At 35.9% G+C, this 24,831-nt stretch overlaps 1 protein-coding gene across 5 annotated transcripts in view; it reads right to left on the bottom strand.

Moving 5' to 3' along the window:
• MAPK8 (mitogen-activated protein kinase 8) overlaps positions 1-24,831 on the bottom strand; it is a 102,041-nt gene that overhangs the window by 22,833 nt on the left and 54,377 nt on the right. For 3 of the 5 annotated variants that reach the window (XM_022564510.3, XM_022564509.2, XM_022564511.3), the window contains exons 2-3: positions 13,916-14,086; positions 10,163-10,292 (exon numbers count right to left, since the gene is read on the bottom strand). The exons of 1 other annotated variant lie outside the window; for it this stretch is intronic. In XM_022564510.3, coding sequence (XP_022420218.1) covers positions 10,163-10,292; positions 13,916-14,037 — 252 coding nt within the window. In that variant the 5' untranslated portion in view covers positions 14,038-14,086. Of the gene's footprint in view, positions 1-10,162; positions 10,293-13,915; positions 14,087-24,831 lie in introns of those variants that run through there. One more of the 5 variants, XM_089897802.1, reaches the window with a different exon arrangement.

Here is a 24,831-nt window from a genome sequence, read left to right as displayed (position 1 = left end):
CCTAATGTAAACTATGGACTTTGGGTGATAAGGAGGTGTCAATGTAGGTTCACTGATTATAACAAATGCACCACTCTGGTGGGGGATGTTAATAATGCAGAAAGCTGTGCATGTGCGGGGGCAGGGGGTATATGGGAAATCTCTGTACCTTTCTCTCAATCTTGCTGTGCACCGAAAACTGCTCTAAAAAAACAGCCTTCACACACACACAATATCAACAGAAGAGCTCCACAAAATCCATTCCATTTATGAACATTCAATTATCAAGAACCTACATTATACAACCCTCTACATAATTTGTAAGCAAATCTTAAATACCTTCTGCCAGCTCTTACCCAACTCAATATTTCTATATAAGCTCAGCCCTTTTGCCCCCTGGTTTTTCATAATACTGCACTTCCCCAGTTTTCCTCATTTCCAGTCTATTCCACTAGTTTATCCATAGACATGCTCTCTTTCCCACTATTTTGTTTTAATCCTCCTCCTTTATCTGTACCCTTTTCTTGGGTGATACTATGTATGTCTTTTTCTCCAAACATCTCTATGGTGTTTTTCTAAATACTCATTAAAAGTCCTTGCTTAGTTTATGAGTCTCAGATTTTCACAGCTACCTCACATGAGGTCCCACAAAATAATATAAAATTGAACTCATTATCCTTCCAACCCAAACCCTTTACTTTTCCAGAGTGTCTTTTCTTTTACAATAGAAAGCTGAGAGTGATTTTTGACTTTTTTCAATATTTGTACCATAATAAATACTTAAAAGAATGCCATCCATTCTTTGTTAGTCTGAATTTCAACCTCTTCTTTTCATTTCCTGTGCCACTATTTATGCTGAGGATTCTAACATCTCATCTAGACTGTTCATGCTATAATAACTTCTAACACTTGGTTCCCTAACAACGGTTTTCTGCAAATCCAGCTACCATTTTACTGCTTATAATATATGGTAATGAAAAGACCTGATCATATTACTCACCTTCTCAAAAACCTAATGCCACCAAAAAAAAAGCCAAAACTCCCTTGTAGTACATTCAAAGCCCTCCATAACAGAATACCAACCCACTTCTTCTCTTGCTAAGCCCTCTATTAAACTTGACACTTGAGCAAGAATATTGTTTTCAAAAAACTGTCAAGGCCTTTAAACATACTATTCCCTATGTTGGTCATTTAACTACGAAACTACTGAACAAACCTGCAAGATAGGCCTCTTTTGTAGGGTCTGACAACCCCTAGTCCTTGACAGACCTGAATATTCTACTTTGTCCCCACGATATCTTATATGTTATTATGGCATTTAACACACCGTAGTATAGTCTCCCTTTCACAACAGCCTCTTATTCCCCTTTACAATTCCAGCGTTCAGGAAAACACCTCACACATATTTTTGAAATGTCTGTTGACAATTAGGAATGGGAATGTTTTTCTAGACATAAACTTCATGAGAGCAGAATCCATGTTACTCATTTAAGCATAAAGCTTTGCTTATAGAAGGCATTCAAATATATGTTCAGTGAATAAATTCAGAAAAGTACTTTTCAGATCAGAGAGGGTAAAACAAATTTGTTTAAGACAGAGGAATAAGTATCTAGTTGTTCTAAATGAATTCATGTCTCCTAACCAGATGAACTGTACACTTGGAGACTTGGAGAATTAGTAAAACCATTCTCATTAACATCTGGGAAATCCCACAGTAGAAGACAGGTGTTAAAGATGAAAGGCATACAGAGACAGAAAGGAGATTAGCAGTTGCTTAGAACTAAGGAATATGGGAGATGGGGGAATGAGAGCTAAAGGAATGGCGTCTCTGAGGTGATGAAGATGTTCTAGAACTGACTGTGGTGACAGTCACATATATCAGTGAATATACTAAAAACCACTGAATTAAATGGATTAGTTGTATAGTATGTGAATTGTATCATAAGAAAGCTGTTATATAAAAAAAGATTAAAAGGGACAGTTGTCTTGCTTCTCAAAAAGAGAAATAAAGAAAATTACATCAGTCATATACTGGACAAACAAAAGTCAAGGACTGATTAAGTGGATGGTATATGACTACTTTAAAAGAAGTAAAAATTACTAGGAACACGTAAAAATTCACTGGGAAACTTTATACTTCTGTGAATAAAAACAACAACAGCAATAGTAAGAACAGCAGCAGATCAGAGAAATGCAACCAGATATATGAAGATTTCAAAAAGGCATTTTTGAAAATGTCACTAATAACAATATCCTTGTGAATAGGTTGAAGAATTGGGAGATATGGGCAATTTTTATAGTTAGAGATGTAATTTTTGCAGGTTGCTAATGAACTAATCCAACTATTATGAAGGCATCCTGAGCAAAACTGGTAAGTGAAGCCAACAAGTGAAAAATACGAACAAAGAAGAAAGCAATCCCCAACAGTCTAGTAAGAGGAGCCAGATTTCACATATGAAACTGAATAGGAAGATACAGAAAGCACTACACTAAAGAATGGGAAAGACCTGTTAGCTGGTCTATGACAAAGAATAACTTGCTTATTAGATAATGTGAGTCAAATGGTGACCAGATTTCCAAACAGGATTACAATGTCCACAGTTAAGAGATGACACGCCTCAGCTCCTCTCAGAAGATTCAATCAGACATGCGCTACTGTGTACCAGGTGACATATCCAAGTGCATTCAGAGATAAGTGACCAAGTTGAAAAGGAAACTCAAAACCATCTATGAAGAGTGGAAAATGCACAATACGAATGTACTTAGTACTACTGAATTGTGCATTTAAAAATGGTTAAGATAGTAAGTTTTACTGTTATTGTATTTTACCTCAATTAAAAAAAAAAGAAGAAGGGAATGGGAAAAACCAGAGATGTTTAGACCAATGAAGAGATGATTTGCACAAAAAGGCAAGACATTACAAAAGCATCCAACCATCAGGGAGTGGAAAAATTCCATTACCATTCCTCTTTTCCCTATCTTTATTCACATTCATTCACTGAACAATTCACTGAAAAAGTTATGTTTCGAGCACCTATTCCGTGCAAGCACTCTTCTAGGTGCCAAGGGTATTACCTGGATGAATCTGTGCCACCTCCACTAAAGGGTTACTCATGTGAAACAAGCTTTCCATGCCCTCCATTTAGTTGACAGAACCACCTTTCTTTGCAGTCACCCAGGCTCAGGAGGTAGGTGTCACTGGCCATCTCTCCCCAATGCAAAACCAAGGTAATGCCACCACGACATTGCCACGAAACAGGCTCCAAGGGGTACGAGCAGTTCTATTACAGGGCAGGAGGCCACCAGCAAAATCTTGACAAGCAACATACTTGGCTCCCATCTAGAACAAGAATGGCTGACGCAACTTCTTCCCGATCACTGACTGACTGTAATCTTTATCTCTAGGCCTTTTTTTTTTTCTGGTTAATAAAATAAGTTTATTTATATATACATGGTAGCTGAATTCTGTGGATAAGGAAAAATAAGTCATACATCTCACATATGTATATATAACATATGTATCTCTGATTACATATATTATATATAAATTTTACTTTTCAAACAGATTTCTTTCTCTATATACACACACACATTGATATTTTAAATGCAATCACCGACAGAAATATTATGATAAGACAACTTAACATGAGTTCGGTGATTGTCTCTATGCCTCTTTTTAAATACTATTCCTCCTCTCGGAGGCTCCCTTCCTTCAATAACCCAATTTTTACCCCATCTTTAAGAAATAGTCTAGGTCCACCCTTCCCCAAAGCTGTCCCGTTTCATTCAAGCTCACAACAATCTTCTTTCTCCTTAAATCTCAACACTTATTTTCCATCTGCCATAATTCTTTTTGAATTTTATTGAATTTTTTTATACAGCAGGTTCTTATTAGTTATCCATTTTATACATATTAGTGTATACATGTCAATCCCAATCTCCCAATTCATCACACCCACCCCGCCACTTTCCCCCCTTGGTGTCCATACGTTTGTTCTCTACATCTGTGTCTCTACTTCTGCCATGCAAACCGGTTCATCTGTACCATTTTTCTAGGTTCCACATATATGTGTTAATATACGATATTTGGTTTTCTCTTTCTGACTTACTTCACTCTGTATGACAGTCTCTAGAGCCAACCACGTCTCTACAAATGACCCAATTTCATTCCCTTTTATGGCTGAGAAATATTCCATTGTATGTATGTACCATATCTTCTTTATCCATTCGTCTGTCGACGGACATTTAGGTTGCTTCCATGACCTGGCTATTGTAAATAGTGCTGCAATGAACTTTGGGGTGCATGTGACTTTTTGAACTATGGTTTTCTCTGGCTATATGCCCAGTAGTGAGATTACTGGGTCATATGGTAATTCTACTTTTAGTTTTTTAAGGAACCTCCATACTGTTCTCCATAGTGGCTGTATAAATTTACATTCCCACCAACAGTGCAAGAGAGTTCCCTTTTCTCCACACCCTCTCCAGCATTTGTTGTTTGTAGATTTTCTGATGTGAGGTGATATACCTCATTGTAGTTTTGATTTGCATTTCTCTAATAGTGATGTTGAGCAGATTTTCATGTGCTTCTTGGCCATCTGTATGTCTTCTTTGGAGAAATCTCTATTTAGGTCTTCAGCCCATTTTTTGATTGGGTTGTTTGTTTTTTTAATATTGAGCTGCATGAGCTGTTTATACTTTGTTAATTTGTTTGCAAATATTTTCTCCCATTCTGAGGGCTGTCTTTTCGTCTTGTTTGTAGTTTCCTTTGCTTTGCAAAAGTTTTTAAGTTTCATTAGGTCCCATTTGCTTATTTTTGTTTTCATTTCCATTATTCTAGGAGGTGGATCAAAAATGATCTTGCTGTGATTTATGTCAAAAAGTGTTCTTCCTATGTTTTCCTCTAAGAGTTTTATAGTGTCCAGTCTTACATTTAGGTCTCTAATCCACTTTGAGTTTATTTTTGTGTATGGTGTTAGGGAGCATTCTAATTTCATTCTTTTACATGTAGCTGTCCAGTTTTCCCAGAACCACTTATTGAAGAGACTGTCTTTTCCCCATTGTATATCCTTGCCTCCTTTGTCATAGATTAGTTGACCATAGGCGTGTGGGTTTATCTCTGGGCTTTCTATCCTGTTCCATTGATCTATATTTCTGTTTTTGTGCCAGTACCACATTGTCTTGATTACTGTAGCTTTGTAGTATAGTCTGAAGTCAGGGAGTCTGATTCCTCCAGGTTTGTTTTTTTTCCCCTCAAGACTGCTTTGGCTGTTCAGAGTCTTTTGTGTCTCCATACAAATTTTAAGATTTTTTGTTCTAGTTCGGTAAAAAATGCCATCGGTAATTTGATAGGGATTGCACTGAATCTGTAGATTGCTTTGGGTAGTATAGTCATTTTCACAATATTGATTCTTCCAATCCAAGAACATGGTATATCTCTCCATCTGTTTGTATCATCTTTTTTTTTTTTTTTTTTGCGGTACGCGGGCCTCTCACTGTTGTGGCCTCTCCAGTCACGGAGCACAGGGTCCGGACGCGCAGGCCCAGCGGCCATGGCTCATGGGCCCAGCCGCTTCACGGCATGTGGGATCCTCCCAGACCAGGGCACGAAACCATGTCCCCTGCATCGGCAGGCGGACTCTCAACCCATGCACCACCAGGGAAGCCCCTCTTTGTATCATCTTTAATTTCTTTCATCAGTGTCTTACAGTTTTCTGCACACAGGTTTTTTGTCTCCTTAGGTAGGTTTATTCCTAGGTATTTTATTCTTTTTGTTGCAATGGTAAATGGGAGTGTTTCCTTAATTTCTCTTTCAGATTTTATATCATTAGTGTATAGGAATGCAAGAGATTTCTGTGCATTAATTTTGTATCCTGCTACTCTACCAGATTCATTGATTAGCTCTAATAGTTTTCTGGTGGCATCTTTAGGATTCTCTATGTGTAGTCATCTGCAAACAGTGACAGTTTTACTTCTTCTGTTCCAATTTGTATTCCTTTTATTTCTTTTTCTTCTCTGATTGCCGTGGCTAGGACTTCCAAAACCATGGTGAATAACAGAGGTGAGAGTGGACATCCTTGTCTTGTTCCTGATCTTAGAGGAAATACTTTGTTTTTCATCATTGAGAATGATGTTTGCTGTGGGTTTGTAATACATGGCCTTTATTATGGTGAGGAAGGTTCCCTCTATGCCCACGTTTTGGAGAGTTTTTATCATAAATGGGTGTTGAATTTTGTCAAAAGCTTTTTCTGCATCTATTGAGATGATCATATGGTTTTTATTCTTCAATTTGTTAATATGGTGTATCACGTTGATTGATTTGCATATATTGAAGAATCCTTGCATCCCTAAATCCCACTTGATCATGGTGTATGATCCTTTTAATGTGTTGTTGTAATCTGTTTGCTAGTATTTTGTTGAGGATATTTGCATCTATATTCATCAGTGATATTGGTCTGTAATTTTCTTTTTTTGTAGTATCTTTGTCTGGTTTGGGTATCAGGGTGATGGTGGCCTCATAGAATGAGTTTGGGAGTGTTCCTTCCTCTGCAATTGTTTGGAAGAGTTTGAGAAGGATGGGTGTTAGCTCTTCTCTAAATGTTTGATAGAATTCTCCTGTGAAGCCATCTGGTCCTGGACTTTTGTTTGTTGGAAGATTTTTAATCACAGTTTCAATTTCATTACTTGTGACTGGTCTGTTCATATTTTCTATTTCTTCCTGATTCAGTCTTGGGAGATTGTACCTTTGTAAGAATTTGTCCATTTCTTCCAGGTTGTCCATTTTATTGGCATAGAGTTGCTTGTAGTAGTCTCTTAGGATGCTTTGTATTTCTGTGATGTCTACTGTAACTTCTCCTTTTTCATTTCTAATTTTATTGATTTGAGTCCTCTCCCTCTTTTTCTTGATGAGTTTGGCTCATGGTTTATCAATTTTGTTTATCTTCTCAAGGAACTAGCTTTTAGTTTTATTGATCTTTGCTATTGTTTTCTTTGTTTCTATTTCATTTATTTCTGCTCTGATCTTTATGATTTCTTTCCTTCTACTAACTTTGGGTTTTGTTTGTTCTTCTTTATCTAGTTCCTTTAGGTGTAAGGTTAGATTGTTTATATGGGATTTTTCTTGTTTCTTGAGGTAGGCTTGTATTGCTATAAACTTCCTTCTTAGAACTGCTTTTGCTGCATCCCATAGGTTTTGGATCGTCGTGTTTTTGTTGTCATTTGTCTTTAGGTATTTTTTGATTTCCTCTTTGATTTCTTCAGTGATCTCTTGGTTATTTAGTAATGTATTGTTTAGCCTCCATGTGTCTGTGTTCTTTACGTTTTTTTCCCTGTAACTGATTTCTAATCTCATAGCGTTGTGGTCAGAAAAGACGCTTGATATGATTTCAATTTTCTTAAATTTACTGAGGCTTGATTTGTGACCCAGTATGTGATCTATCCTGGAGAATGTTCCGTGGGCACTTACGAAGAAAGTGTAATCTGCTGTTATTGGATGGAATGTCCTAAAAATATTAATTAAATCTATCTGGTCTATTGTGTCATTTAAAGTTTGTGTTTCCTTATTAATTTTCTGTCTGGATGATCTGTCCATTGGTGTAAGTGAGGTGTTAAAGTACCCCACTATTATGGTGCTACTGTCGATTTCCTCTTTTATAGCTGTTAGCAATTGCCTAATGTATTGAGGTGCTCCTATGTTGGGTGCATATATATTTATAATTGTTATATCTTCTTCTTGGATTGATCCCTTGATCATTGTGTAGTGTCCGTCCTTGTCTCTTGTAACATTCTTTATTTTAAAGTCTATTTTATCTGATATGAGTATTGCTACTCCAGCTTTCTTTCGATTTCTATTTGCATGGAATATCTTTTTCCATCCCTTCACTTTCAGTCTGTATGTGTCCCTAGGTCTGAAGTGGGTCTCTTGTAGATGGCATATATATGGGTCTTGTTTTTGTATCCATTCAGCGAGCCTGTGTCTTTTGGTTGGAGCATTTAATCCATTCATGTTTAAGGTAATTATCGATATGTATGTTCCTAGGTAATTATCGATATGTATGTTCCTATTACTATTTTCTTAATTGTTATGGGTTTGCTTTTGTAGGTCCTTTTCTTCTCTGTGTTTCCCACTTAGAGAAGTTCCTTTAGCATTTGTTGTAGAGCTGGTTTGGTGGTGCTGAATTCTCTTAGCTTTTGCTTGTCTGTAAAGCTTTTGATTTCTCCATTGAATCTGAAAGAGATCCTTGCCGGGAAGAGTAATCTTGGTTGTAGGTTCTTCCCTTTCATCACTTTAAATATATCATGCCACTCCCTTCTGGCTTGTAGAGTTTCTGCTGAGAAATCAGCTGTTAACCTTATGGGAGTTCCCTTGTATGTTATATGTCGTTTTTCCCTTGTTGCTTTCAATAATTTTTCTTTCTCTTTAATTTTCGTCAATTTGATTACTACGTGTCTCGGCATGTTTCTCCTTGGGTTTATCCTGCCTGGGACTCTCTGTGCTTCCTGGATTTGGGTGGCTATTTCCTTTACCGTGTTAGGGAAGTTTTCAACTATAATCTCTTCAAATATTTCCTCGGGTCCTTTCTCTCTCTCTTCTCGTTCTGGGACCCTTATAATGAGAATGTTGTTGCGTTTAATATTGTCCCAGAGGTCTCTTAGGCTGTCTTCCTTTCTTTTCATTCTTTTTTCTTTATTCTGTTCCACGACAGCGAATCCACCATTCTGTCTTCCAGGTCACTTATCCGTTCTTCTGCCTCAGTTATTCTGCTATTGATTCCTTCTAGTGTATTTTTCATTTCAGTTATTGTATTGTTCATCTCTGTTTCTTTGTTCTTTAATTCTTCTAGGTGTTTGTTAAACATTCTTGCATCTTCTCAATCTTTGCCTCCATTCTTTTTCTGAGGTCCTGGATCACCTTCACTGTCACTATTCTGAATTCTTTTTCTGGAAGGTTGCCTATCCTCCACTTCATTTAGTTGGTTTTCTGGGGTTGTATCTTCTTCCTTCATCTGGTAAAAAGTCCTCTGCCTTTTCATTTTGTCTGTCTTTCTGTGAATGTGGTTCTCCTTCCACAGGCTGCAGAATTGTAGTTCTTCTTGCTTCTGCTGTCTGTCCTCTGGTGGATGAGGCTAACTAAGAGGCTTGTGCAAGTTTCCTGATTGGAGGGACTGGTGGTGGGTAGAGCTGGGTGTTGCTCTGGTGGGCAGAGCTCAGTAAAACTTTAATCCGCTAGTCTGCTGATGGGTAGGGCTGCGTTCCATCTGCCATAATTTGACAATTAAAATTTACTGCTTTATCACATCTGATATTTAACTCTTTATGTATTTATTTTGTCTTCAAAATAACACTGTAAGCTCCCTCAAAAAGAAGTCTAATCCTCAATTTCCATAAACTTTTTCCCTTGGGGCTAATCTACTAACTCCAATACACAGAGGCTTGCACATAGCTAGCTCTCAAAATGTGGTAAATTGTGTTTTGTGCAATCAGAAAGTATTGAGCTCTTTATAAACTCCTTTGGACAAACACCACAACACATCTCCAGTCAGATGCTTTGGGTTTAGTACTTCATAAAACTGACCCTTGTACAATTTGCTCCTAGTTTATTTCCTCTCATTTTGGAGAAATCATTCCATTAAAATAATCATAAAAGTATCAGTATGCTTAATGTAAGTTTTTAAAAGTGTAAAGGAGTGAAAGTCGTATGTTTAAGTCTTTATAATCATTAGAAAATAGAATTAGGAATGTTTTACTAATTCCATTTAAATATTTTTTAAAGTTTCTGGTAAACTGCTTTATCCAATATTATTAAATAAAGTACCAATGTCAAAGAATAATGGGAACAATTTCATCTCTGTGCTCAGGCTCCAGTTTTCCGAAATGTCAGCTTAATAGAAAACAAAAAGCAGAAGATGAGATGAAGCCTAAATAAAGTTCTAAAACATCTACCTCTTTAAAATTCCTTTTGCAAATTAAATGCCAGAAAATTATACAATCTAAATTTCATAAGCTATTTTTCTTCTAATATAATTGAATAAAGTTGAGAAAAATTTATATATCCCTTTAAGCAATGCTTCAATCCAAAAGAACAATTTAAAGCACCTACTATTTTAAAAGATTTTTATATTCATGTATTCACGAACAAATCGTGATTTCATTTATACTTAAGAAATTTTCTAAAATGTTCACTTACATTTTTGTGATTTACACATTTCATAAGAACTAGCTCTCTGTAAGCACGCTTAGCATGAGTTTGATTCTGAAATGGCCGGCTTAGCTTCTTGATTGCAACATTTCTTTCAAGAATGGCATCATAAGCTGCACTGTAATAAGAAATTCAAAAACAACAAAAAACTTAAAAATCTGCAAAACTGAATTTATGAAACATTCATGTAGATTCCTCACTTTCTCCAAAGATAAATGTACTTGAACCAATTTCCAGCCCTTGATGTTCAATATGTCTCTTCTATACCTATTAGAGCATATTCCAACAGTGTACAGCATTGTTAACTATTTCTTAAAATGCTGATGGATTAAAAGTGAAAATGGACTGTGAAGAAAGAGACTGCTTGTTCACTGGGTGTCATCCAAGATCCACCTAGCATACAATGGGCACTCAATGCACAAATGTTTAATGAGTATTCAGGTCCAATAGATAGCTTAGAGCCCAAATGAATCCCTCACCCCAAATCTACACCAAGGAAAGACAGGATAAAGAATACATGTGGTCATAAATTCTACTCAAAACATTTGCTGAAGAATTCTACATAAGTACATCACTTCCTCTTTAGACACAACAAAATGAATACAGAAGAGGAAAGTGCATATAGAGACATCTATACGAAAGATTATTTTATAAAAAGTAAACACTTAAAATTTGTTTTGGAGGAGAAATTAAAAATCAAGGTATTTATAAATATAAATGCCAGATTTCAGGACATCAGAAGCTGCTTCATAGCTACTAACGAAACATCTATAATTCTGGGAAATATAACACTATACTCATTAACTCTTCACATCTTCCTCTACCATGACTCTGACCAAATGGCACATTTTGCAAATGACAGGTCAAAGAAAGTATAGCACAAGTAAGGTAAAGTGTCTTAAAATTATAGAATATTATGATTAAAAGAGGCTTTTAAAAATCATTTGGATTAATCACTGCCTGATATAGGGCCAGAGAGGTTAAGTAATTTGTCCAAGGTCAGCCAGAAAGTTAAAAGCAAAGCTGAGACGAGAAGACTAAGACATGAGGTCGTGCTTTTCATACTGGACCACCTAACATACTATAAAAGATGAGTTCTGTTTATATAATATTTGGAAAGTCAGCACACTACTGATTAAAATTATTCTCTCACCTAACTGGAAACCTGAGTTTGTTCTGTAGCAATCTTACTATATCAAATATAGTGAAGAAATTATGTATTAAGAAATTGGTACTACATAAAAGGACACATCTATACATTCTATATATACCATTAACTATTGCCTATATACATATATATACATACACACCAAAACATACATATTACAATCTTTACTTAGAAAATGCTGTTATTTACAGATATGTTCCTCCCAAATTAAAAAAAAAGGCAAAACAAAAAACATTAGGGGTCACATAAAATGATTAAAAGTTTTGACTGTTCCAGATAAAGTATTTTATTTTTAACCATTAAATTCATTCCTATTAGTTTTTTATCTGCTATATCAAACTCTAAATTTGAACTATTTTGTATCCAAGGAAATTAGATTTCTAATTATTGATTCTTTTTTTTAAATTAATTAATTTTGGGCTGCATGGCATGTTCATTCATTGTGATGCGCGGGCTTCTCACTGCGGTGGCTTCTCTTGCTGCGGAGCACAGGCTCTAGGCGCACGGGCTTCAGTAGCTGTGGCTCAAAGGCTCTAGAGTGCAGGCTCAGTAGTTGTGGCTCACGGACTTAGTTGCTCTGTGGCATGTGGGATCTTCCCAGACCAGGGCTTGAACCCATGTCTCCTGCATTGGCAGGCAGATTCTTAACCACTGTGCCACCAGGGAAGCCCATAATTATTGATTCTTAAATGTGCACAAATCAGAAACACCTGGGGACTCAGAGGCCCCAATCCAGACCCAATGAATCTTACCATCTATAACTGGGGCCCAAAATAATGCCTTTAAAAAAAAAAATTAAGTTCTTCAGTTGATTCTGACAGTAGTACAACAGTGAGTTTAAAAAAAATTTTTTTTTATTTGTGTATTTCATAGTAATGTTTTGTGAAGCAAAAATTTGAAGGCATTTATTCCTTAGGACAGGGGCTGATTACCTTCCAAAGCAATTAAAAAAGAAAATTCTGGTACACAAATTTCAAAAAGCACTTGTCTGAGGATAAGTGAAGATACAGGAACATAATATATTTTTTAAATACTATTAAGTATTTTATAAATAATATATTCCTCACAACAACCCTGTATACTAGGTGGGAAAACAGGCTTTAGAAGAGTTAATTTGCCATGTGAGTCACAAAGTTAATAAATCAGAGAGTTAGAATCTGAACCAAGAGTTCACTTTCAGAATTCTTAGCATATTGATATTCCCACATCATTTTCTTTAAATTTAATTTGTGGGTGGTTAAATGTCATCAGTTAAAATGACAACCAATCAGCCAATAATGCTTTATAAAATGACCCAGCTTCTGTAGTTTGTGATAGTATAAATTACCTTAAGAATACAGAAAAGAGAATAAATGCTACAGTCCCCATTACACAAATTTGTTTGATTCTAATATTTTACCATTATTCCTCTGAACTTTTTTAAAAGAAATATATTATTATAGGTAAAGCCCCCTTCCTTCTCTCTATTCTCAGAGGTAAGTACTATCCTGAGTTTGGTATTTATGAATGTTTTTATACTTCTGCATACATAAATATATGGTATTGTTTTGCATACTTTAAAGTACATATATATATACAGTATAATAATGTATGTATATTCTACATCTTGCTTTTAAACTCAGCGTTACATTTCTGATTATCCTTGTTGACACATATAAGCTCCAGTTCATTTTAAATGTTGTAGAGTATTTCACTGTGTGATTATTTTTTATTCTCCTGATAGATTTGATGCTATTACCAATTTTTGCTATTTTAAATGGTACTGCAAAGAACAGCCCTACATATGTCTCTTTCTGTACATATGCAAGAGCTGTATGCAAAAGTTTTTCTAGAACCTGGGAGAACTGCAGGGTTGTAAACACTTAGGATTTTTTAATAGATTCCAAAACAAATCTGGTTCAAGAAGAGGTAATAAAGATATCATTATGCTTGAGTGAGGCTTAGAATTCCCTACAACACTAGCTTATTATGCTAACTTAGTAACCTAAAATTATTAACAGAACTATCCCAAAGAGTGTTTTTTCAGTTTATAAGGAATTATGCTGATCTATAGAGCCTAGGCCTTTTGTAAAAATTAGCCTGTAGATCAATTTTAAAGATATATAGGAGTTCTGAAACACATACAGTGACATATTAGCTGACTTTATTCCCCAGTGTAAAACAAGATTTATGATATTCAAGAATTTCATTACAGTGTAAAAGTGATGATTAAGTGAAGCTTCTTATTAAACAGTTAGCTATGGGAATAAATGTATACATGGAATTACCAAGCATGCCACTTATTCTTTCCTGATACACATATCTGTCTTTACATGGCTTATGACCAAGTATTTAATCATAATTTACACTTAAAGATGACAGAGCTGATTTATAAAATTATGTTTTATGAATAATAAAAAAGCCATTAATCTCAGAACAAAACAACCGTGTTATAGCTTTAATTTAAATTTCATAGTTTTAATTTTTTGAGGCAAGCTAAATATTTACCAAGGAATATTTACCAAAGAATTTATGAGAGAAGAAAACAGAGCACTTAATGATTCTTTGCCTAATTTTTGGAAGTAAAAACTTACCATACTATTCCTTGGGCTCCTGAACCTATAGGTTTTAAATTCTGATACCGTTTCAGGACTGTGAATGTAGAATCTCCAATCTCTACACTATAAAAATTGCTGTCACGCTTGCTTCTGCTCATGGTGGCAAGCAATTAATTTAATGGCTTCATCCAAAAATTCACCAAGAAGCTGCAAAATGGAACAAAATGTGATGTTAACAAAATGAATTTGCTTAATCTTAAAATTCAAGTCATCACTCTATTCACAGATTGCTAGATCATGTTAAAAGAGCTGCTTCATTAAAAAACACAGTTAGAAAGAAAAAATTACCACAGAGCCTGGTTAGCATCTGTTATACTTAAGAAACAACCAATAGTTTAAAAAAGAAAAACAAAAAGCAAATAATTATAACTGTTTTTAAGGTCACTTCCAGTTTAAAAGTTTAAACTAGTCCTTTTTATGTGTTTATTATAGTGTTGAAACCTTAATTTTTGTAACTGATTAACTTTCATTCAAAAATAATTCACAATCTCAGTGAGTGTTCTTGGAAGCAACAACAAATTGACAGGTTAGTAAGCTGGTTATCACATATCACTCCTACAGAAAAAACTAACGAACACAGAGCAGCACCTTGCTGTCATTAAAACAGAGCCCCTGATCCCCAATAGCAACATCCGGGTGTAATGCATAAGCTGAGGTTGTAATGGTTGAAAGAAAAGAATCACAGTAGAAAATATAAGATTAAAAATATATATATACGGTAAAGTTATTTTAAAAATAAGAAACTATAAGAGAAGCATTTAGTATATTGGGATATGAAACAAAACAATGCTGTTCTGAACTGTTTGGGTCATCTAAAGCATAACCTAAGTTCTGACCACAGATTTTTACAATTTGTCTGATTTAAAGCCAAAGCAGTCTTTTCCTACCCGTTTGAGTATTACTTACTGACAAATCTTATTAACCATCCTTACTAGACAAAACTGGCCTATTCTAAAATGCATGCAAGGGACTTCCCTGGCGGTCCAATAGTTGAGACTCGGTGCTTCCAATGCAGGGGGCAGAGGTTCAATCCCTGGTCGGGGAACTAGGATCCCACATGCCACACAACATGGCCAAAAAGTAAAATAAAATCAAATAAAATAAAGTGAGCCTTAAAGTGCATGCAAGACAGCTCCAACCTACTCTCCATATCCCGTAATAAACTGAGAAACCAGTTAGGTCTAAAGAATTACTATTTTTGTGTGTGTGGCTGTAAGACAATGCTAACAACAACAACAAAAACAAACACAAAAAAAATTCTGATAAGACTTAGAATGCAAAGATTTAATTCAACATATATTAAATGCATACCATGTGCCAGGCACTGTGCTGTGTCCTGGGGCCAGATCATGTAGAGGCTCATGAACTGGATTCTAATAGCTGAATTCTTTTTTTTTTTTCTTTTTTTAAAGCAGGTGGATGAGTTTATTTTGTGCACACACACGCAGACCTAAGTTATCATATCCACATAATAGCTCAATTCTTAGAGTAGGATAGAAGCCACTGGAAAGTGCAGAGTAAGAGAGTGCCTTGACTATATCCCTAGCTGCTACTTGGAGATTATACTGCAAGAGAGGGAGCAAGAGCTGGAAGAGGAAAACCAGTGAGCTACTGAACTAAGCCAAATGAAAGAAATAAAATTAAAATTAAAAAGAAGTTTTAGGTATGTGGAGTTAAAAATAAACAAAAAGTTTAAACAGTGTAGGCTTTAGAAGAAACAAATTGGAAGCAATTGTGAAGGTAGAGACATGATTTAGACAAATTAAAGAAAGGCCCAGAGAAACATTTCCAAAATCAATAACAAAACTAGTCATGTAATATTCCAGAGAAGACTGTCTGAATTACACTGATTGATTTTCAAACATTAAACCAAACTTGTATTCCTGTAATGACTCTTACTTGGTAAAAAGTATTACCCTTTTTTTTTTTTTTAAATACTATTGATTCAGTTGGCTAAAATTTCATTAAAGGTTTTTCCATCTATTTTTGTGGGGGCTATTGGTCTGTAGTTTTCTTTCATGCTAAGGGTAAATGCTGACCTCATAAAATGAGTTGGGAAGTATTCCCTCCTTTTTATTTTCTGAGAGACTTTGTGTAGAACTGATATCATTTCATCTTGAATGTTTGATAGAATGCCTCAGTGAACATTCTAGGACAAGAGATTTTTTGAAGGAAGATTTTAACTGCAAATTATTTTTTTTTAAAATATATAGGGCTGCTCAGGTTATCTATTTCTTCTTAAATGAGCTTTTGGTAGTTTGTGTTTTTAAAGGCATTTGCTCATTTCATCTAAATTGTTGAATTTAATGTCTATAGGATCTGTAGACATGTGTCCTCTTTCATTCCTGCTATTGTAATCTGCATCCTCTCTCTTTTTTTCCTGATTAGTCTGGCTAGAATTTTATCACTATTATTGATCTTTTCAAAAAGCCAAATTTTAGTTTCTGTTTTTCTTTATTGTTTTGTACTTTTCTATTTCTTTGGTTTCTGCTCTTGTCTTTATTCCCTTTTTTGTTTTAGGATTACTCTTATCCTTTAGTTTCTTAAAATGGAAGCTTAAGAGTACTGATTTGAGGATTGCTTTTTATAATATAAACAATTAATACCATAATTTACCCTTAAAGCAGCACTTCAGAGCTTCATCCCACTATTTTTTTTACCATCAAATCTATATTTAATAATAATAAAAGCAAAATTTTACATAGAGCTTACTTTATGCTGGGGTCCTGTTTTAAGTGCTTATAAATACTCTTTTAATCCACACAACAGTCCTATGAAGGCTTTCTAATTGTTTATGGATAGAGAGTAAATTCAGTCCCTGTTGCTACATCTTGGCTGGAAGTATAAGTCCCATTTACTCATTTTGTCTGATGCTGCATTATGTTAAGAAAGGACCTATTGTTTTTCCATTTTACAGATGACAGAATTGAGTCTTTAAAGGTTACCTATGGTTGCAAAGTTAGTAAAGAGTAAAGTGAGGTTTGTTTGTTTGTTTTTAGAGTGAGGATTTGAGTCCTTCATCCATACACTATATTGAGTCCAAAATAAAACAAGTCTTGGTGCTGAAGAAGACATGAAGGAAGAGGTGAAGTTACAAACATGTTGTGTCTTAAGCATGTTGAGTCTGAGATACCTCACCGAGACATCCAAATGGAAATACCAATTTGGTAGCTAGATACAGAATTGGACCTGAGATGAGAAGTCTATGTGAAAGATATAAATTTAAAAGTTGGCATTGTTATTGAAGCAATGAGAAAGAATAATATTACTCAAGAGAATATAGTAGTAAGAAAAGAAAGGCCTAAGAGTCAGCTTTGTGGATACCCACATTTAATGAGCAATTAGAGAAAGATAAGCCAACAAAGAAGTCAGAGAAGATGTAGCCAGAGACATACACAGAAAATGAGGAGAACACATTGAAGAAGCCGAAGGAAGAGTGTTTTCAAGAACAGAATGGCCAATAGTATTGAATGCTACAGAAATATCAAATAAGTAGAGTGATGGGGGTAGAAGGGTATTAGAATAGAATGATGGGGGTAGAAGGTAGATTGGAATGAGCTTAGGTGTGAATAGGATATGATTTTAGAAATAAGTTAAGCGGGTATAACTACTTCTTTAGAGAAGTTGATGGAGAAGACACAAGGAAATTGATGGAGAAAGGTATATGGTCAAGGGAGGATGATTAGATTAGATATTATATATAATATACTACAGCATAGCATGCATAATATATATAACATAAAGACAACCTGATCATATTTATCTGCTAATAGAAAAGACCCAAAAAGATAGGAAGGGTGACACCAGGAGAGTGAAAAAGAAACCTGAGGTTTCAGTTAGCATAACATCTCTGAAAAGGTGGAAAGAAATGGGATCCAAAGCACATGTGTGGCCAAACAGAAAGAGATACTAACGCAGCATTGCCATCAGAAAATACCTTCAGAAGACTGAGACAGAAGGAACAATTTCTAAGGTAAGGGCATTAAGGATACTGGTGAGATTTACAGAGGATCCATTTGGTGTACCGTTCTCTCCATAAGGAAGCTGGAGCAGGAAGAGTGTGAGGAAGAAATGATATGGAATCTGAAAACTCATTTCCCTACTCAAAAAGGCCTCTTTGTGGATTAAAACCAAAGAAACTATATAGAATTTAGATGTGACTGGTCATGAGTCTCACAGGAATAAAAGAAAAGATAGGCATTATTATGCCATTTAATAGATGAGGAGCTGAGGCTCAAAGTGGTTAACATGCAACAGAATGTTGTGGACATACTGAGTTTCAGCTTTAGCTTTCAAAATATTCCTCTGCAAGAACACTACACTCATGTCAACGTGGTTAAATTATCATCCCCAAACTCTTTCACCTGATTTACTCATTTCCCTTTCTTTCTTGGGAAATACTTTGACCTCTTTTTTGTAGCTATCCAAATTCTATCTACCAAAGATGCTTAAATATAATCTTCATGAAGCCTTTTCCAGCTTGAACCTAATTTCTCATCAAAACTACCTTGCTGTATATTTAGATATGCAGATTTTACTGTCAGACTGTGGTCCTTCTGAGGGCAAGGACTGTGTCTCCTACACTCTCAGATTTCCAAAACATGTCAGCTCTTTAAAAGAGGTATAATTTAATAAGTAACTGCTAAAAATGTTAACCAAGAATGTGAACCTTTTTAAAAGTAACAAATCACTTTTAAAAGTTCTGTTTATCTTTACCACTGTTTTCCTTCATAAGAAAAAAAAAGGCTGAATTAGGCTTTTATAACTCAAGGTTTATTTCTGTAATGTCTGTACAAGAAACAAGACTCCTCTGCTATCAGGCTGGCCCATCCATAAAATGGTTGGTCTGGTGAGCCTGAATGTAGAGACAAACGAGTTAAACTAAGTAGTTATATAAAGAGTGCTCAGGGAAAAAAGAGTGAGTTCAATAGAGCCATAAAGCCAGGCCTCACAGACAATGGAAAATAATTCAGGCAGTGCAACAAAGTTCAGAATTCAAGATAGCTCTAATCGTCAGATTATCTTGACAATAAGTCACTGGGGTGAATTGGAGCCTATCTATCTTTAATCATCTTGCTTTTATGGCTACCAGTAGACCCCCTCTGTGATGGTTAATTTTGCGTGTCAAACTGACTAGGCCACAGGGTACACAGATATTTGGTCAAACATTACTCTAGGTGATTCTGTGAGGGGGTTTGGATGACTTTAACATTTAAAATTTAAGTCAATAGACTGAGTAATGCATATTGCTCTCCTCAATGTAGGCGGGCCACATCCAAACATCTAAAGGCCTGAATAAAAACGAAAAGGTGGGCTTCCCTGGTGGCGCAGTGGTTGAGAATCTGCCTGCTAATGCAGGGGACACGGGTTCGAGCCTTGGTCTGAGAGGATCCCACATGCCACGGAGCAACTAGGCCCGTGAGCCACAACTACTGAGTCTGTGCGTCTGGAGCCTGTGCTCCTCAACAAGAGAGGCCGCGATAGGGAGAGGCCCATGCACCGCGATGAAGAGTGGCCCCCGCTTGCCGCAACTAGAGAAAGCCCTCGCACAGAAACGAAGACCCAACAGAGCAAAAATAAATAAATTAATTAATAAACTCCTACGCCCAACATCTTCTTTAAAAAAAAACAAAAAGGTTTATTCTACTGCAAGTAGAAGGGAACTCCTCCTACCTGACTACCTTCAGGCTAGGATATCATTTTTTTCATGCTTTCAGACTAGAACTGAAATATTGAGTCTTGAGCCTGCTGGCCTTCAGGCTAGAACCTAACATCATCGGCTATTCTGGGTCTCAGGCATTCAGACTTAGACTAGTGTTACATCAGCTTTCTGGGTCTCCAGAATGCCAACTGTAGATCTTGGAATTTGTCAGCCTCCATTATCTATCTATCTCTCTGTCTTCCTGTCTCTCTGTCTCTCTGTCTCTCTGTCTGTCTCTGTCTCTGTCTCTCTCTCGCCCCTCCCTCCCCCCATCTACCCACCCACCCACCCACCCATCCATCATATTGGTTCGTTTCTCTGGAGAACCTTGACTAATATAAAATTTCACTCTACTCTGAAATTTTCTTCTGTATAACTCTTGGCTTCTACTACCTCATGATGGCTGCATGCTGACTTTTCCCTCATCATCTTCTACTTAGGACTCTGCTCAAACATCAGCTTCTCAGAAATGCCTTACATGATTAGCCTATCTAAAATAGTACCCTCTAATCACACCCTCCTCCTCAGCCTGCTTCATTTTTCTTCAAAGCACTTACACTACTGACATCTATTACATGTTACTTATCTGTCCCCTCAATGTAAGTTGCATGAAAGCATGAAAGTTGGTCTGTTCATGATTAAATCACCAGAGCCTAGAATAGTAACTGGCAAATATTAGGCATTCAGATAGGTGTTGAATGAACAACAAATGAACAAACTGTAACTATAAGTTCCCATTACGAACTGTCCATCATTCTCCTCCTCTCAAGGAGTAATTTACAGGAGAAAAAGAGATATGTGCTTGATTAGTTTAATGCCCGTTACTGCTGTTTGTGCAGTTTTCATACCAGGCCACTTCACAGACTACTACCCTTGGGTCAAAGGCCTGCCCTGGGCTTATCAATTATGGCCAAGGTGGCAGAGCCACATTCTACAGTATCCATCTATGCTAAGGAATTGCTTAGGGCTGCTTTCTCAGCAAGCAGATAGCCTTTAAAATGAGGTTAGGTCTAACTAATGAAGTCTGACTACTTGCAGATTACAGTCAGAGATTCCTGGCCTCACACCTAAGTCAATGTTTCAAAATTCCTATTAACATCACTCTTAAAAGCCCTCAAGTGGCCTCTAGGGCAGATCTCAACTGCCACTATGTAAATGCATCTATTTCAGTTCCACATATTTTTCAAAGTTTATTCTTCAATTATATTTGAAGTAATTAATATAGAAATACCATTATGTCATACACTAACATGTATGACATAATATATATTCTTTTTCAGATTTTCCCTTATAAGTTATTACAAAATATTGAGTATAGTTCCCTGTGCTATAGAATAGGTCCTTGTTAGTTATCTGTTTTATATATAGTAGTGTATATATGTTAATCCCAAATTCCTAATTTATCCCTCCCCCCATTCCTTCCCCTTTGGTAACCACAAATTTGTTTTCTATGTCTGCAGGTCTATTTCTGCTTTGTAAATAAGTTCAATTTGTATCTTTCTTTTTTTTTTTAGATTGCACATATAAGCAGTATCATGTAATATTTGTCTTTCTCTATCTGGCTTACTTCACTTAGTATGATAATCTCTAGGTCCATCCACGTTGCTGCAAATGGCATTATTTCATTCTTTTCTATGGCTGAGTAATATTCCATTGTATATCCATACCTTAATTGAGGTTACTTGAGTAGGTGTTTTACATTCCAACCACAAAATAATGCTTAGACAGGTATCCCTTCACAATTTCTGTATTTTGAGGATGACTTTAGCTACATGAAAACCTCAGAACTAGTTTCTAAGATTTATATATTCAAATTATTTATTAAAGATCTCAAGACTTTATAGCAGTGTCCTTAGCCATAAAGTAACAGGCTGCTGGCTACTTTTTAAACAAATGATGATAATATACTTTATGTAATGGAACCCAATATGGTTATGAAATTATAATCAACATTTCAGTTAGATGGTATCCAAAATTTTTAAATTACTTTGTTCTCAAAACGGCAAAAATCTCAAAATATTAGGAAACTGGCTCTGGGCTGCTCAGCTGTATTTAGATTATTGTTAGTGGCTAAAATGCAATGCCAATATTCTCAATGACATTCAATTCAATAAAAACAGGTAACCTAATTTGTAAGAATATACTATTTCCCAAGATACTCAAAAGATATTTTCATTTTAAAGTTAAAAAAATTCATACTTGTAAATTCCTATAAAATTTTTATGAATTCTTATACAAGAAAGAATACATAGTTTTAAGGGTACCTTTGTACAATGCAGTACCTGGGTAAATTCTTCCACTATCCAAAAAATTGATCATGCAAAATAACTTATTCCTTGAGAAAAATTCAAATGCCTGCCATTTTCTAATAACTTTTGCCAAGTCTTTTAGTAATAAGATTCTAGGCTCACAAGAGAAGAAAATGTTGATCGCATTCAACCACCACCAGAGACACCTTCTAAAACCACAAATTGGGAATAGCAAATAAGAAGTGTCCCAGATGCATCTTACAGGGAATTTTATTAATGTTAGTTAATTCCACATATAATTACCCTAGTTTATCTTGCCAGCAATGGAATTATGATCAGAATTTTTAAAAAGTGCTAGGTAGGTGTTAGAAGAAAATGATTCCATGACAAACAGCTTTCTGTAATTAAATGTGCCTGTTCCCAGCAGGAGAAAACAAAACAAAACAAAACACTGAATTTCAGAGTAAATTACACCATTTTTCAGAATCTGTAAGCTCAGCAAGACGGGGAGAAAAAAAGCATTTCCATTTGATTGTATTAACCAGGTATGACAAATCTAAGTTGAAGATTTGCAAGAATAGTAAAAAGGTTTAATTGTCCAGCTTCAAAACTATAATCAATCACTCAGAAACAGCTTTAATTTTAAGCTCTATCTCATCTTCAAGTTGCCCTTCACTGGCTAAGACCTACAGCTTGGGTCATAAAAATCTCTTTTTTCACTACTAACACAGTAACAGCAACAAAAGCCAGAGACTAAAAACAGATTTTTTTTTCCTGCATAAATCTACAGCAGATATTAAGTGTTTTCTCCTCTAATCTTCTCCCCCCTCAGACCCTCTAAAGAGATATATGACTTTCTGGAGTAGTTCAATAACCTACATATGGAAAAACCTCATGAAGTCACTTAGAAGACAATTTAAACATAACATGGGTGTCCAACATGCCAACTGGCAGAAGTGATAAAATGACTAGCTTTTTTTTGGTCTGGATCTTTTGATTCACAAATGTTAACAGTACTAACTAAGTATATTTATTTGTTCCTAAAGAGCTCTCTCATTCTCTAACAATTTTAAGCTATAACATAGTGAAGTACTTTGAAGGAAAAAGATTCTAGAATAATAACGTCAACTGACTTAGAGGAAGAAGCCATCAAAAAACAAGGCACACGGGAAGCACTCAGTATAAGAACAAGTCCTAACAGTGCTCAGAAGGTCCTAGCAGTATTACAGTGCTGAGTAATAATCACTAATTATGATACTCCTGAGGCTTTAAGAAATTAAATGACCAGTGTACTCCATTTCAGAAAGCCAGAAGCTGGCTAATAAAATTTTTTAAAGCAAAGTTATGATTTTTAAATGTCCGTATACTGGGGAGATTTTAAAAATCACTTATAATACGCATCATTCATTGGCAATAAACATGTTGCCAAAAAGTCACAGTTAATCCTCACATCTTTACAATCTCCTTTCATGTTCCACTATTTCTTGACCCCTCTGGAGAGCCACTCAAGAATTCCCAAATCCAGTGGCCTGTTCAGTCAATTCCTCTTTAACTTCTCTTAAGTTTCTCTGTAAATTGCTCAAACCTCGCAAGCACGTTTTCTCTACTTCCCACTCCTTAAATGCACACCGTGCCTAAGACCACCTTATCACTCTATATATTATGCTTCCTTGGTAAAGTCATAGCTTCAATTATGATTCCCAATTTCATTTCCAGTCCTGACCTCTCTCCTATATTTTCAACTGCCTCTTGATCATCTCAGTATGGATATTCCATGGGTATTCAAACTCTAAATAGTGAAGATCAAACTTTTTTTCCTTCCAAAACTCACTCTTCCTTCCACATCTATTTCTATTAGCAGCAGTACTATTCTTCCAGCAACACAGGCTGCAACTCTCCAAAGAAACTACTGGTTCATTTTCCTTTAGTGTCACCTTCACTTTAGGATCAGTCTCACACTGAGTTACTCTCACTTATGTTCTGCACATAAGGATTCCCACCCAGGCCTTTAAGAACTCTACTCTCCTGTTAGTCCTCTCATGTTTTTACTTCTTTCATTCCTCAGCTTATGGCCCATTAGATAGACCACCACTATGCCAATAACCCTGCCCTACTCTCTCCTGATGCACCAACCTGAAATCGCACAGCACAAACCAAACTAGCTGTCTCCTTTTGAGCGTATATGTAGACTGAACAAAACCCAAAATGGTCCATAGTGCTTTTAAGTTCAAGGCCTTCAATCTAACCCAGGCAGAAAATTCTAGATTTCCCCTAGTCAGCTATCCCCTCTAATTTCTACAAGGTCTATTTCAAAGAGTCCCACTGCTCCTTACATCTTCAACTCTACCTTACCTGTAGATAATCCTAATCCCTTCCCAGAGAAAAGTCAGGAAATAACTTCTTCCCTTTACTAAACCAGGGTCCAAATACTTACTTTTGCTTCATCCTTCACTATTACAATGTAACAGTACTCTGAATAACTCTCCTGATCTTACTCAAGTAATCATCAGTCTTTCTCCTAGCACTCAAATATGATTAAGACCCTGCTATTTAAAAACAAAAATATACACATACTTTAAAACCCTATTTCACTGTCAAAAACAATCACTAGCTATTGATCCCTCTCTCTCCTTCCTCTCACAGCCAAATTTCTCAAGCACTGTTTACATTTGCGGTTTTGATCTCTTTACTGCCCCCGCCAAGAGTCCTCAACCCTCTGCTTCTACTTTCACCACTTCCATTAAACTCATTCACCAACATCATCAACAAGCTCCTTGCTCTGAAACCCAACAAAACTTGACTCCTTATGCTGCTCAGCAGTATCTGGCACTGTTCACCATATTCTTCTGTCTGAAACACTCTTCTTTTCTTGGATTCCCCAAAACACTGCATACTCCTGATTTTTCTTACCTTCTGTTCCTTCTCAGTCTTCCCTTATAGGT

The sequence above is a fragment of the Delphinapterus leucas genome, chromosome 16 (genome assembly GCF_059928025.1).
Source record: "Delphinapterus leucas isolate spDelLeu-1000000601 "Yukka" chromosome 16, BTC_Dleu_Yukka2, whole genome shotgun sequence".
Taxonomy (NCBI): Eukaryota; Metazoa; Chordata; class Mammalia; order Artiodactyla; family Monodontidae; genus Delphinapterus; species Delphinapterus leucas.
The sequence above is the reverse complement of the archived record's forward strand: the minus strand, read 5'-3'. Positions and strand labels throughout refer to the sequence as shown.